The 15,184-nt window shown below is 36.3% G+C and overlaps 1 protein-coding gene across 1 annotated transcript; it reads left to right on the forward strand.

Moving 5' to 3' along the window:
- The first annotated feature begins 380 nt into the window (after positions 1-380).
- Positions 381-1,139, forward strand: LOC104589589 (uncharacterized). Its single transcript, XM_088897031.1, has 2 exons — positions 381-758; positions 1,003-1,139. The coding sequence occupies exons 1-2, from the start codon at positions 437-439 to the stop codon at positions 1,017-1,019; spliced, it is 339 nt and encodes a 112-aa protein (XP_088753157.1). The 5' UTR covers positions 381-436; the 3' UTR covers positions 1,020-1,139.
- Positions 1,140-15,184: the final 14,045 nt, after the last annotated feature.

Here is a 15,184-nt window from a genome sequence, read left to right on the forward strand (position 1 = left end):
GGTCCCGTGGCAGAGATTGGCTTTTGATCAGTTACAACTTCCTGTTCAAATATGGAATTGCCAATGCAAATTTAGGGCCTCAAATTGGTTTTCCATTTATTTCATCCCAATCCACTTTACCTAATTGATCCATAATGACTCAGATTACCCTTTAACCTAAGAGCACCTACCTTTTCTTCGAGGCTAAATGTGCCATCTCAGTTAACATTCATTCAAAATTGAAACTTCCAAAACGTATTCTCAAGGCACAAATCCATAGTGGGCGTAAAGCAAATTCCAAAGACGGAAAGCAAGATAGCACTGTGGGGACTTGAGAGTAATTGTGAACTCTGCGTTTCCCTTCTCTAGCTCTATATATTGACCTGATCCAGCAAAGGAAGGAAGAAGCAGTGAGGACTGAGAGGAGGAAGAAACAAGACTAGAGGGAAAGAGAGAGATGGCAGCTTCTAGTATTCGTTATTTGGCTTTGGCAGCCTTGTTTTTGGCTGGAGTACTTCTGGTCTCCAACCATCAGGTCTCAGCACAGGATTGCCTAAGTGATGTGCACAACCTAGAGATACAATGTAAGCAATTCGTTCTGAAGGCTGGCCCAAAGCTTCCCCCATCTCAAGGGTGTTGTGCTGTTGTGAAGAAGGCTGACATTCCATGTGCCTGCAAGTATATTACTAAGGAAGTAGAGCAGTCCATTAGTGTGGACAAGGTGGTCTATGTTGCTCAGTCCTGTGGCAAGGAATTGCCCCATGGAATGAAATGTGGATGTAAGACTTCATCTCTTTAATTACCTCTTGTCAACAGTGTCTATTCTGGGATTTCAGTAGTTCTTTTTTCTTTTTCATTCTTCTCTTTGTACTACTAACCTGTTGTCAATGATATATCCTGAATTTCATCAGTTCTTTTTTTTTTTTTTTTTTCATTCTTTTCTTTTTAACTACTAATCTTTGTTTTGTTTTCTTTCTCTCATTCATTCATTTTTTTTTTGTCTGTGTCTGTTTGTTTATTCAGGTGTCACAATTCCGTAGGCACGAAGGTGAAAAGTGGAATAAAGGGAACTATTGAATCTTTAGATGACTGTAAACTTCCATATTATGTGATAAATGATTTGTTTGGAGATATAAAAGGGATTATGTGGCTGTGTAGTTCTTAATTTTTTAGATATTAAAGTAGGTCCAAGTTCTCATGAAATGGCAAAGACTTTAGATCACCTGCCCACGAGAACTCTGTCCATGTTTACCCACAACACACTACCCCCATGAATTGGGAACATCTCCCCCTGCATAATACTATATAGGAGGATGAGATGTTCTCCATGTGTGACTGCGATGTTATATGTGGGTAGACGTGGGCAGGAGATCTGGACTCGACTAAATGACCTATTTAATTTTTTGAAAATCCTAGTTTGCCCTTCTATCTCTTGCTTTCTCTTGTATTGGATGGTTCAATAATGGGTCCAAGGTAGAGAAAGCCTGAGGGGACTGCTGGTTCCCATTGGGAGTTCCCTGCAACAAGCTTCTGCGATTTAATTGGGTGTTTCCCACCATGCATGTCAATAGAGGTAAAGGAAGAATGTCAATACTGTGAACATTCCCAACGTGACAATCCCAACAGAGTTAGGCTGGTCTGGGTGTGGAAGCATTTCTCTGTGCTTGTTTAACAAACTTGCTGTAGCAATAGAAAATGGAACAGAAGGCTTATTCTATAGGCATGTAATGCCTAGGTTGTGGTGTTAAGGCTTGGAAGTGAGAAGGAGTTGGCTGAGGTTTGGAAAACCATAGATCACTTCTTACAAGAACAGGTTTTTCTAAGGGTAAAATACTTATACCTCCCCTGGCGTTTTTGATAAGTTCTTAAATCTCCCCTCACCTTTAAACGTTGCAAAGACCTCCACTGACCTTTGGTGTAAAATCTTCTTATTGACCCCTTCCGTTAGTTGCACGTTAGAAACTTAACAAAAATATAAATCTATTGCTCTAAGTTTTTTAAAATACCCAAGTTACCCATGAATCACGCCTGGGTAAAATGCTTATACCTCCCCTGACGTTTCTGATAAGCACTTAAACCTCCCCACACCTTTAAACTTTGGAAGAAGGACATTGTTATCATTTGAAACATTCTCGTATCTGCTCATCACCTTAACCATCAAATTTCTACTTATGCACTCAAAAAGAGACACTACAGGCTTGTACCTGGCTTCCGTTATCCACTTGTTGAACAATTCAGGCATATTGTTAGTTAAGTCATCACTCTTTGAACTAGTGCTGAAAGCATGCCTATTAATTCTAACATTTTGTAGGTATGTCCTTCACCCACTCCCAAAATTGGCTGATTTAAACTCTTCAACTTCAACATTGCCTCATTAAAATCTTAAAATGTATAAGCCATTGTTGCATCCCAAAAGGTGAAGGGAGGTTTAAGTACTTATCAGAAATGTCAGGGGATATTATTTTACCTAGGCATGATGCATAGGTAATTTTGGCATTCTAAAAAATTTAGAGCAATAGATTAATATTTCTGTTAAATTCTAAGCTCAACTAACGGAAGGGCTCAGTAAGCAGATTTTACACCAAAGGTCAAGGGAGGTCTTTGTAACATTTAAAGTTGAGGGGAGGTTTAAGTACTTATCAAAAACGTCAAGCGAGGTATAAGTATTTTACCCTTTTTCTAATGAAGAAGAATTACTTAAAGGAGAATAATGAAATGATTTAATAACAATGTACAACATTTCACTGGCAAAAAGAAAGAATATTAAATTATTATCCAAAGCATGGGATAAAGATGTTTTACTTAGAAACACAATGTTGAGTGTATTTTTCATCAAACGAGACGCAACCAGCACATCCCTCACTTGGTTCTTCTGGTTTATTCCTACAAACCCTTGAGTGGAGGCAAAGATCTTGAAAGAACTAAACCACATTGTGCCCAATAAAAAGAAAGAAAAGAATGATCCGAACAAAGTGGAAGGGCCATTTGGTATTTGATTCAGAAAATGTGAAGCAATTGGTTTTTCTCCATGCAGCCTTTGGTATCGCTCTAGTAGGAATGGCAAATTTCCCCACAATTAAAACTGGGCCTCACTACATCCCAAATGGAGCCAGTTTTCCTTGATTGTAAACGGGGAGGGGGCAAGGATGAGGAAAATATTTTTGTCCCAAATTGGGGACAGGTCAGGGGCAGTTTACATATAATTCCCCAAACCCGGTGGTAAATTATTAAAATATTTCAAGGTTTAATATTAATTTTAAAATACCATTGAATTTCCCTCAAATTCCAAAAAATGTAAGATCCCATAATCACATTTATAAATTTCTCCCAAATTCCCATAATTCTATATTTAAAATACCTCTAAAATTTAATGGATTTTTAAGTAATTTCTTTGAGGTGGGGAATATTTGGGAATTCCTCATCCCTAACGGGGAAATGGTGCTCTGACCCAAACCCATTTTGGCGGGACAAGGTAGGGAATTTTGTCTACAAGGCAGGGATGGGGAAGGGGTGCCTTGCCCTAAGCCTGCCCTGTTGCCATTGCTACACTCCAATAAGGTGTTAAACATACCTTCCCTGGTGTTTAACATTTTAGCAAAGGGGCAAAACTGTATTTTTGTTCAAGTTATCTAAGATAACATTGAGAAGGTATATTTAACTTTTTGCAAAAATCAAGGTATGTTTAAGTTACTTTATGAAAACTAAGGGTACGTTTAAGTCTTTTTACCCAAAAAAAATTATAAAAAATGTCTCCATGGTTTTAGATGCTTTACATATAGCCCTTTGAATCAAATGTAGACAAACTTTTTTTCCTAGAGAAGACTTTGGCTAGAAAGGATTTGGTATGATTTTTTTTTTTTTTTTTTTATAAATGGTATGACTTTTCGCAATATAGATGACTTCAACAATCAAATTAATTGCTCTCAAAATCGCTCAAATAGCAACATGCTCTCCCTAATTTGTTCTTCTTCTATCTCAAAATCTTTGGTTGGTTGTAATACAATGGGATGTTTCCAATATGCAACTTGGATGTTTCGTATGTAGAGTTTTTGTTTGTAGGTGATCTATGCTTGACTATAGCGAGACTTAGGATCCAAATCCCTTTAGGGTTGGGGGCTATGGGTATGGGTGGAAACAGGCAAACACAATACCTCTTCCCTTGTAGCCTTATGAACAGAATTCGCATTGGGATCCCACAGAGTGTGAACTACACCCATCCTATGGCTAGGGGCGCAAATGGATCAGATCACGATCCAATCCAATCAAAGTCCAATCCTATTTTATCAGATTCAAATAACCCTATTTTGGATCTTTAAATTTGATCAAATTCGGATCACCCCCTATCTGATCTGACTCAGTCTATTTGCATCCTTACCTACAAGCTACAGCCCATCCTAGCCGTATAGTGGGAACATCTCCCATGACATGTAGGGGAGATGTTCCCAATGCATGCTGAGACGTGCATGCGGAGCACACCCTATGGGGCGTCAATCTGAACTCCCATGAACACTGAAAAGAAATAAAAACTAATCATCTTTCTCTTCCACTAATACCGCTGGATCTTGATTTGATTTTTGTTGACTAGTTTGTTAGTGGATAGGATTCAAGGACTTTTCCCCTATTGTTATTATTCCAATAGTCATGCATGCAAATATACATTTTTAAGCCTCCAGACTATTACTTAACCAAACCGGCCAAACTAGTTAACTGATTAGCTGGTTGATTCGGTTTGGTTTCAGCTCAAAATTTTTAAAAATTGAAAGGATCTGTCCCATTTTAAATATGTGCTCCCCACAACTTGGTTAATCAAACCATGAACATTCCTATTGATTATAGTGGATAATAGGGATTAAATCTCAGTGTCATGAAGGTTGGGGGTTATAGGTATATATGGGGACAATCTCTAATTGTAGTTTTATAAAGCAAATATATACAAATGAGCAAGGATCAAAGTATTGATATTAAATATCGAAATTAGACAGTTCAAATATAGATATGAATATGCTTTGGAAATACATGGATACAAACAAAAGATATGAAAAACACTTGGATATGTTAGGGAAATGCATACAAATTCCATAATTTATAAACATATGTCTTCTTCTTCTTCTTCTATGTATTAAAACTTGGCTTCCCATGTCAACAAGCCTCTCCTTTCTCCCCTATCATTTATCTATTTTGTGTTCTGTTTTTTAATTTTTATTTTTAAAATTGAACAAAATAACTTAAGTAGCCAATCAATTTTAAGGCTAACAATTTTATCTCTCCTTATAATTCACCATTAACTATCTCCTCTTTCTCATTAACTCCTTTAATTATCTCTCCTCATTAATTATTAACTCCTTTGATTATCTCTCTCCTCCAATAGCTTACTCCACTAATTCTCTCTCCTCTTAATTGCTCCATTAAATTGCTTAAAATTCGTTTACTCTTTTTTCCTATTTATTTATTTTTTTATTTTATTCTCTCTCATTTCCTCATTAATCTAATAAACCGATAACAATTTTCTTAGGGTAATCGATGAATCAATTTTTGGCTAAGTACCTCGTCATTTGGTCTGCTTCCAAGTGGCCAATGACTTAGAGGCCGAAGTGGGGAACTTTTGCTAGATGAGGACCCGGATGCCGAGCTGACCAAGCCGAGCTGGGGGCAAATTAGGTGCCTAGCTGACTAAGTCGAGATAGGCAGGTTAGGTGTCAAACTGACTGGGCCGAGCTGGGCAAGTTAGGTGCCGAACTGACTGGGTCGAGCTGGGCAGGTTAGGTGCCGAACTGGCGGGGGGCCAAGCTGGATTGATTGTTGAGCTTCGTAATTTTTTAGAGACCTACAAGGAATCAATGTCAGAGGACCCAGGGTGACTAACCCAGCGAGGTCGCTCCGATGCTTAAGTCAGTACTCTCATAGTAGACTGCGAGCTTAAAATCATAAAGTATGAGAGTTAGAATATGCTTACTTGCCCCCCTCCATGCCATTGGGGTTGGTGCCTTTATATAGGCATTGTCTGGTGTGGGCTTCACGCACCGTATCCGAGATTTCTGAGAGGTCACCTAAGTGGTCTGAGATTCCCGGAGGCAATCGCCATGCACATTGACCACCTTCCAAATCGTTCAGTACGTGGGCCAACTTCCAAGGATCGTGGGAGTGTTGGGATATGCATGCTGAATTTGTCGGCGAGCACGTCTCGCAGGTCGCCGGTTCGGCACCTGTGCCAGGCTGCTAGTTTGGCGCCTGTGCCAGGTCACCAGGTCGGTGCCTGTGCCAGGCCGCCAGGTTGGTGCTAGTGCCAAGCCGCCAGGTCGGCGCTTGTGCCAGGCCGCTAGTTCGGCACCTGTGCCAAGTCGCCAGTTGGGACACCATCATCTTGGCTAAGGCAAGTTGTTGCCTAAGTGTTTCCGGATGTCACCTAGTTGTTCCGAGATGCCATGTGTCACAATGCCATTGGAGGGCCAAATCCGCCCTCATCATTTGCCCCCCCCACTCCCGAGCAGAAAGTAACTCGGCAAAGGGAGTAGATTGCTCCTTTTGGCCTGGAATGACTAATTTGATGAGCTCGTAAGCGTCAATCCAATTTGCTTCTCAGGTCGGAAGAGTCCAAGTGTTTGCAGCCTTGGGCTCTGGGAGCGACTCACAGTCCACTCTCCTTACCCTTGATTTTGCCCATGCTGAAGAGGCGATGGGTCTTATGTGGTGCCGAGATCTTTTATCATCTCGATACTTGCTATGGGAGCGACTCGCAGTCCACTCTCCTTACCCTTGATTTTGCCCATGCCGAAGAGGCGATTGGGTCCTATGTGGTGTCGAGGTCTTTTATCAGCTCGACACTTTAGAGTTACGGTTGCACTGCATCAGCCTCGTTAGTGATGCCGGTCACCCACTCCTACAAAAAGCTACTGGGAGCTCGACCTACGGGGGCAACACTACTGACTTTAGGTCACCAGCTCGCATGGGAGCCCTCGAAGGCTCGATCAGCAAGGGCATCCATGCAGTCAATTGGTAGCCAACTCCCGAAGGAGCCACGAAGAGTTCATCTTGTAGAGGGTACCTCACGAAGAGGACTGATGAGGCTTTATCCGAGTTGAAATAAAGTTGGCAGAGCTGCTTAGTCTGTTGGCCATCAACTTCCTGCTTAGTCTTTGAGTTCATAAAAAATGGAAATTAGAAAGTGAGAGCTTTAGTTTCTAAGAGGTGAGAACTTAGCTTTTTGAAGCGTTTCCCACAGACGGCGCCAATTGATGAATCAATTTTTGGCTAAGTACCTCGTCATTTGGTCTGCTTCCAAGTGGTCGATGACCCAAAGGTCGAAGTGGAGAACTTTTGCTAGATGAGGACCTGGATACCGAGCTGACCAAGCCAAGCTGGGTGCAGATTAGGTGCCGAACTGGTTGGGCCGAGTTGGGCAGGTTAGGTGCCGAACTGACTGGGTCGAGCTGGGCAGATTAGGTGCCGAACTGGTGGGGGGCCGAGCTGGATTAATTGTTGAGCTTCGTAGTTCTTTAGAGACCTACAAGGAATCAATGTCAGAGGACCCGGGGTGGCTAACCCGGCGAGGTCGCTTTGATGCTTAAGTCAGTACTCTCATAGTAGACTGCAAGCTAAAAATCACAAAGTATGAGAGCTAGAATATGCTTACTTGCCCCCCTCCATGCCATTGGGTTGGTGCTTTTATATAGGCATTGCCTGGCATGGGCTTCACGCACCGTATTCGAGATTTCTGAGAGGTCGCCTAAGTGGTCCGAGATTCCTGTAGGCAACCGCCATGCACGTTGACCACCCTCCGGATCATTCGGTACGTGGGCCAACTTCCAAGGATCGTGGGAGTGTTGGGATATGCATGCCAAATTTGTCGGCGAGCACATCTCGCAGGTTGCCAGGTCGGCACTTGTGCTCGGCTGCCAGTTCGGCGCCTATGCCAGGCCGCCTGATCGGCGCCTGTGCTAGGTTGCTAGGTCGGCGCCTGTGCCAGGTCGCCAATTCGGTGCCTGTGCCAGGCCGCCAGTTCGGCGCCTGTGCTAGGTCGCCAGTTGGGACACCATCATCTTGGCTAAGGCAAGTTGTCGCCTAAGTATTTCCGGATGTCACCTAGTTGTTCCAAGATGCCATGTGTCACAATGCCATTGGAGGGCCAAATCTGCCCTCATCTGTAATCATTTTGGTCCAGCCTGGGCTAAGGCCTGCATCAAACCCACAAAATTTAGGAGCAAATTTGGGCCTAATACTAAGGTTGGCATGGGCCCAACCCAGCACAACCTGTAAAAAATAACAATTTAGAAAATATTTAATAAAAATATCATAAATAATTAAATCACCTAAAAATAATGAAAAAAAGGAGAGAGGGAGAGAGAGAGAGTTAATTGTTTCTACTGGTCTCTTCCATTACTGGTCTATGTATTTCAAAGTCTTATCCAAATTACATTTATTTGTTTGATCGTAAAATTGTATTTGTTGATGATTTGGAAAGTGTATAATTAGAGAAATGGAGTGTCTGAAAACACAATTTGCTGAATTTTGTAACTAATGTGGTCAACTCATTAACTTCCAAAAATCTGTTATTTTCTTTGGAAGAAATACACATGGACAACCCGTTATCACATTACTTCTTTCTTGGGAGTTTGAGTGATGAATAAAGATGAAAAATATCTTAGAAGCCCATTGTTTCAATCGAAAAATAGAGTACAGGATTAGCAATTTCTCATTGACAAGCTAGAAGAACCTTCCGCATAAAGTCCACTCTAGAAGCTTTAGCAAATCATGTTATGCATTCCCACATACTACCAAGAAAAATCTGTAAACAGATGGACAATGTTTGTCGAGATTTTTGGTGGGGGCATTCTTATGGGCATATAAAATTTCACACTTGTTCATGGCTCAAGCCCAATTCCGAAGGGGGACTTGGACTTCAATCAATGGAAACCCAAAATAAATCTCTTTCTTCTCAGTTGAGTTGGTGCTTTCTCACTCAACCAAATGCATTATGGACTAAAATCCTTAGGCTGCGTTTGGAAAATATCTAAATATGTAGAGTGTAAAACAGTTCATATAAATTGCAAAGTTTGGTTAGTTTTGCATTACCAAACAGATTTTTAGTTGTAATGGATACAAATACGAATTCCAATAAAGCATATGCTTTTTTCTATCAAAAGCCTACTTGAATGCAAATTTACTTCTTTCTTATTGATGTACTTTTACATTTTATTATCAATGTAAACTAGTGAATGACCCCGTACTAAGTACGGGGAAGTTAATGTATTACACGTAGGATGCATGGTGTTGGATTTGACTTTTTCTATTTAATCATTTTTTAATTAATCATATTTAATTATTTATTCATTTTCCTTTTATCAATTTTTTAATTTTTAAACATTTTATTAATTGCTCAATTATTTTCTTATTGAATTAGTCAATATTAATTTCTTGATTAATGTTTTATTTGAATAAATTAAATCATTCAATATTTTTCTTCTTAATTAGTAAATTACTTAATCATTTTATTATTTAACTATCCATTCTATTGTGAATAATCAATTATATTAGTTTGATCATATTATAGTACTTATCTCAATTTATTAATTATTTAATAATGTTTCATTTAAGTAATTGTTTTGAATTATTTAGTCATTTTTATTCATAATTGAATAATTTTGTATTTCTCTTATCAATTTGTTACTTATGTAAATGAATTAATTTATTCAGTTAAATTAATTGAATTAGTAATTATTGATTCATAGAGAAAGCATCGTGTGCTTACTTTTTTGTTTTCCTAAAAGTAAGCACCGTGTGCTTATCCTGAATGAATTGAATTACTATTTCTTGAAAATGTGGGCAATTGAATTTAATTTCTTTTTCCTATAAAAATGGGAAAGTGGGTAGTTGAATTGAAATTCTATTTCCTGTAAAAATGGGATGACACGTGTCTCACTGGGAGGGGGCTTTGGCCTGAAAGCCTTCTTTTAAAATATATAAATACCAAACTCCCCGTACTAGTATGGGGATATTAATCTGAATTTTTTGAATTTTGTTAAATCATTTATATTAGAAATTTAGGTTAGGTTTGTTATTTTATTTTAATAGATTTTTATTTCATTTAAGAGATTTGCCATATTTTATCTAGAAGAATGGGACCACACCATTTATTATTTCATTTGAGATTCACAACTATTGAATCATTTGTTTAATTAATCATATTTAATTATTTAACCATTTCTCCTTTTATCAATTTTTTAATTTTTAAACATTTTATTAATTGTTCAATTATTTTCTTATTGAATTAGTCAAGTTTAATTACTTGATCAATTTTTTATTTGAATAAATTAAATTATTCAAATAATCAATTATTCTCAGTCAAGTTGTTGCTTGATTATTATTATTATTATTATTATTATTATTATTATTATTATTATTATTTTGTAATAATAATATTATTGTTAGTATTAAAATTTATGTTAATATTACTTTTTCATAGTAAATGTTATTATTACTGAAAATTCACTCCAAATCAAAATGGTTTCCAACCGCCGTAGAATTGTATTTACTTAATAAATAATTAATAATTTATTTATTTATTAATTATTAGTTTTAATTCATGAATTTTAATTAATGACTATGATTATTAATTAATTATTATTATTTTTTCTAGTTATTAATTATTATTTTGAAATCATTACTTTTAGTTAGTGACCGAATAGCCAGTTTATCCTTAGTGAGGCAACGTCTTCTCAAACAACGTTTCATTCTAAACTAAATCAGTGGTGGGCTACACATAGTTCATATGACCATCCCAACCACCGACGGCCACCCATATGTGGTCGCCAATGGTCGACGATTGTCAGTGATCGGAAACTACATCTATCTATGTAATAGACGTTCATATGCCCAACACTGCTAGGTAGTATTGGTTTAGTATAATGGTCTACAAATTGAAAAAAATACAAAATAGTATAAAAAAATATACATGCAATAGTGTTACGTATCCATAGATATTTCTATAACCAGAAGATGTAATGTTTGATAATGACCTGTAAAGGTATGTAAGAGCTATAACACCCCATGCATATAACTTGCCTCTATAATATTTTCAAATAATTGAAGATAAATGAGATTGATAGAAAACTTGGTACTATAAGAGAAAATGATACATCTTAGCAAATATAACAAATAAGCTCTCTAGTGTGAAACAATATAACCATTTCATTGGGATTTTTTGGCAAATGATTGAAAATGTCTCTTAACAAGTTCATTGATACATCCATTTCTTATTTGTGGGTTTCTAGCGCCTAAGTATTTTAAACATAAATCTTTTTCTATTATGCTAAAACTTGATACCACAATACTAGAAACTTGAAGACCAGTGATATATCTCACATCTTATAATGTAATTATCATTTCACTCCGAGGCATATGAAAAGTATTGGTTTTATTTCTTTATCTTTCAACAAGTGCATTAACCAAATGATGGTCAATGTCTATATGTCGGTTGTAGAAAATGGTTCTAAGCCACTTTGTTTAATAAGATGAAAGTGGAAAATGACAATTTTAACCTTAACATCTATTCAAATAGATTCATTCATAAGAAACTAATAACAAAAATACTATTTTTGCCCTTAATAAACAAAGACAATCACTCAATTTTTCTCTATTTGGTCAAATTTTGCTATACAAAAAAGTGTTAGGGGTTCTTTTGGAATAAGCAACCATGTATCTATACCCTTGAACATTTTCCACTTTGTTTAGGAGCACTTTTGGAATAAACAACCATGTTAAACTTTTTTTTTCACTTAGTTTAAGTGATCATGTTACTATTTTCATATGACAAAACAAATAGTTCTTAATGAAAGGTTGATTTAGAAAATAGATTACAAACTATAAGGGGTATTTAAGTAAAATGAAAAATAGATGATATGTTTAAGTAAATATGTGAAACTATAGGGTGTATTCTAGTGACCCATTTTATTACTTTTCCTTGCCATATTTCTTTGGAGACATGGTTATCTTGAGCATACAAAACGGATGGATCTTTAGGTCTTGGGTAATTTTGTGTCATACTGTATATGCAAATTATTTGTTAGTGAAATAAAATTGATAAAAGAAAGTTGAAATGCCAACATGATAAACAAAAGAATACATATGCAACTACATATTTTTAGTCAAGAAATATATGCAATTCAAGCATTAGAGAGGCACAAGGTGTAACTTCTCCCATGATGGATTTCTTTTTCAATATTAACCTAATTGAATTATCTTTCGTTTTGTCTTCTTCTTTTTAACCATTTTGGGTGGGAAGTTTTATATTAGACTCTGAAATATCTTTGTGATATGAAAAGAAACATTACATGTAACCATTGTTCTTAACATAATATAACCTTGCAATCCAACAATGGGGGAACCTACAAAGTCACAACTGGTATATGAAGTAGATGCAGTTGGTGGTCAAATTAGGAAAGTTGTTGATAGGTGACATTTAGTTTCTATTTTTTGTTAACTTTAAAGAAACATTGAATTTTGTCTAAAAGTTATTTTATTGTTCTTGTCACCACTATTTATCCTCTTGCTAATGTCTATTCAGTGTTTTGACACAATCACTGTTGCTTTTTTATCTAGTTTTTCATTAGCCAAGTTTTAATTGTCCTCAATAAAGGTAGTTGTATATCTAGATCAATCTCTTCCATGTAAATTGGTTATGAGGTGTGAAATTTTGTTTATTTGTCATGTAAGTTGAGATTTTAAATCACAGTTCTAGCATTTATATTAGTCCTTTCCAAAATCCTTTAAAAAGATTCTCATCATATGAAATGTTGGATAGTTTGAAATTGATCAAGATTTTTATTATCTGATTTGACTTGTAATATTATTGTTGGACACTGATCTGACATCTAAATAAGCACTAGTACTTTGATGTAAACTCACTTTAGCCACTTGTCAAATCTAGGTTTTTCTAGGGGAAACTAAAGGAAGGAACCTTGCAAAGTTCTATCGAAGCATTCTCAAGAATTTTTGGGAAAGATAAAGCCCAAAACGAAAACTTTTCATTTAATAAAGAAATGGTTACAATTCTTTTGTGTTAAATCTTGTTTGAAACAGAGGGTGATACTTTGGTGGGTGAGCTTGTTGTATCCGATAACTCCTCTTTAGAGAATTGCCTTGCAACTAGGTTTCAGTGGATAATTGGGTTACTAGTTATTTAATGTTTCTTTTAAATATTTTTGCTATTGTGATTTAAACATAATAGATCCTATGCTTTACTGTTTGACTTTTGTATTTTCAAAAGAGAAAAATGAATGATGAAAAGAATATAAACAGAGAATTGCGCTTTGCTATGTCTAAATAATGTATATTACAATTGATAACATTGTAAGGTATCACCAAGTGGCTTCCTCATTAAAGGTTAGGACTTAGGAAGGTTTAGACGTTCAATTACTAAATTGGCTTCCATCAAACCAAAATACAATCAAGTTAAACATTAATAGTTGTAGTGTGGGAAATCCATTTTGCCTAGAATTATGGGAATGCTTAGTGACCGGGGGTGGAACTTCCTAGCCTTATATTCAAGACTAGTAGATCTTGGTGGTTCTATTAGGACTTAAATATTGTTTGTTCCAAATGGGTTATAATTGGCAACATCATTGCAATACAAGGACATCTTGGTTGAAGGGATCATACATGTGGCTAAGAGGTAATGAAGCAAGGGAAGTTGGGGTGTTGTTCAAATAGATTACGACAAAGATTAACAAATGTATTATTTGATACTTTGGTAAAGCAAGGTACTCTTAGGGGCAATTTGTTTTGACTGCTTTGTAACATTGAGATAAATTGTGGGATCAACACCCTTGTCATTGGGTGGTTGACAATTGTATTCCTTTAACTGATCTATTATTGATAGTTACTTCATCATATAGTTGGGAACAATGGAAATACAAGGGGGTATGGTGTCATAAGTGAGGGTGTTGAAAGTTATAAATTATTGTTAATATACATTGAAGTAAAAAATTGTAAAGTGGGTTTCTTTCATATTTTTCCTAAGAAAATCTCTAATTTCCCCCCTTCCATAAGCACCATAGGAATCATAAAATGCAATAACCCTTTAATGTCATAACTTAAATGGCAAAAGAATTTCTTATCAAATGTATCAAAGAACTTGAAATTGCATATTGCAATTCTTAATAAGTTAAAGTTCCCAAGAGGATAATGCAATAGAAGATAGCTCACAACCTTACGTTATATGGCAAGCATGCAACATTGTTATAAATTTGCCATGGCAACCAAGACATTAAACAAGAGAAATTCATCAAGAGATGCATTTGGCATATGTAGAGAAACCTAATATGTAATTGTACATCCTTCCAAATACTTTTCATAAGAGAAGTTAACATTCATCGTAAGAACAATGAGCTAACAATTTTAGCCAGTTTACATTTGATTTGTAGTCATATTCTATGATTATTTGTTGAAGATGGGATAACAACCAAAGAAAGGGTAGAGCTAGGAATTTTCTTCTTTTCTTTCATCTTAAACTTCATTGATAAGTGTGTAGAATTCTTTTCCCTTCAATTATACAAGTGGTTAGTGGAAGAAACAATCCTTATAGATCACATCTTGATTGAAGAAATAGGGAGTGGTTGCTTGTACAAAATTATGCTAGTTTGTTGAAACAAAGCCACTAGGTTCTTTACAAAATTGGTACTCAATTTGCTCTGAAGTAGAAGCTTAAAAATTAAAGTCATCCTGGTATCCAATATTTCATATAAGTGGGCAAGGGATTTTCTATACGGACCCCTATTTAGAGGGAAAAACTCTAGTTATTGGGGGGTTGATGGTTATTGGGAATGTTAGTAAGGGATTAAATGAGTTAACATACCGTGCCCAAGAATGTACCCAACAACTTAGGCTATTGGCCCTTAACAACCAAAGTTTTCTCCTTTTAGACATTTCATCAAATAGGTGGGTTTCCTTTGTTTTGCATCATCTGAGATTCTGAATCATCATTTAGGCTCAATTCTTAGCATGCAATGTACAAACAAGGTAGAGAATAAACATGATGTTGCTATCGACTTAAGCATGAAACTAAAATAAAAAAAGCAAAAAATTAATTTTATGTTGATTATCTAAAGCATGCATGGGATCTATGGAGAATTAAACTTTTCAACTATCCATACAGCGAAGGAGTTCTTACAGAATTAAAATCTTTGGAGCTATGTTCTCAACCAAACCGATC

The sequence above is a fragment of the Nelumbo nucifera genome, chromosome 2, assembly GCF_055504915.1.
Source record: "Nelumbo nucifera cultivar China Antique chromosome 2, China Antique-T2T, whole genome shotgun sequence".
NCBI classification, from domain to species: Eukaryota; Viridiplantae; Streptophyta; class Magnoliopsida; order Proteales; family Nelumbonaceae; genus Nelumbo; species Nelumbo nucifera.

What these genes read in the sequence shown, in the direction of transcription:
- LOC104589589 (XM_088897031.1), top strand. Translation starts at nt 437, where the DNA reads ATGGCAGCTTCTAGTATTCGTTATTTGGCTTTGGCAGCCTTGTTTTTG.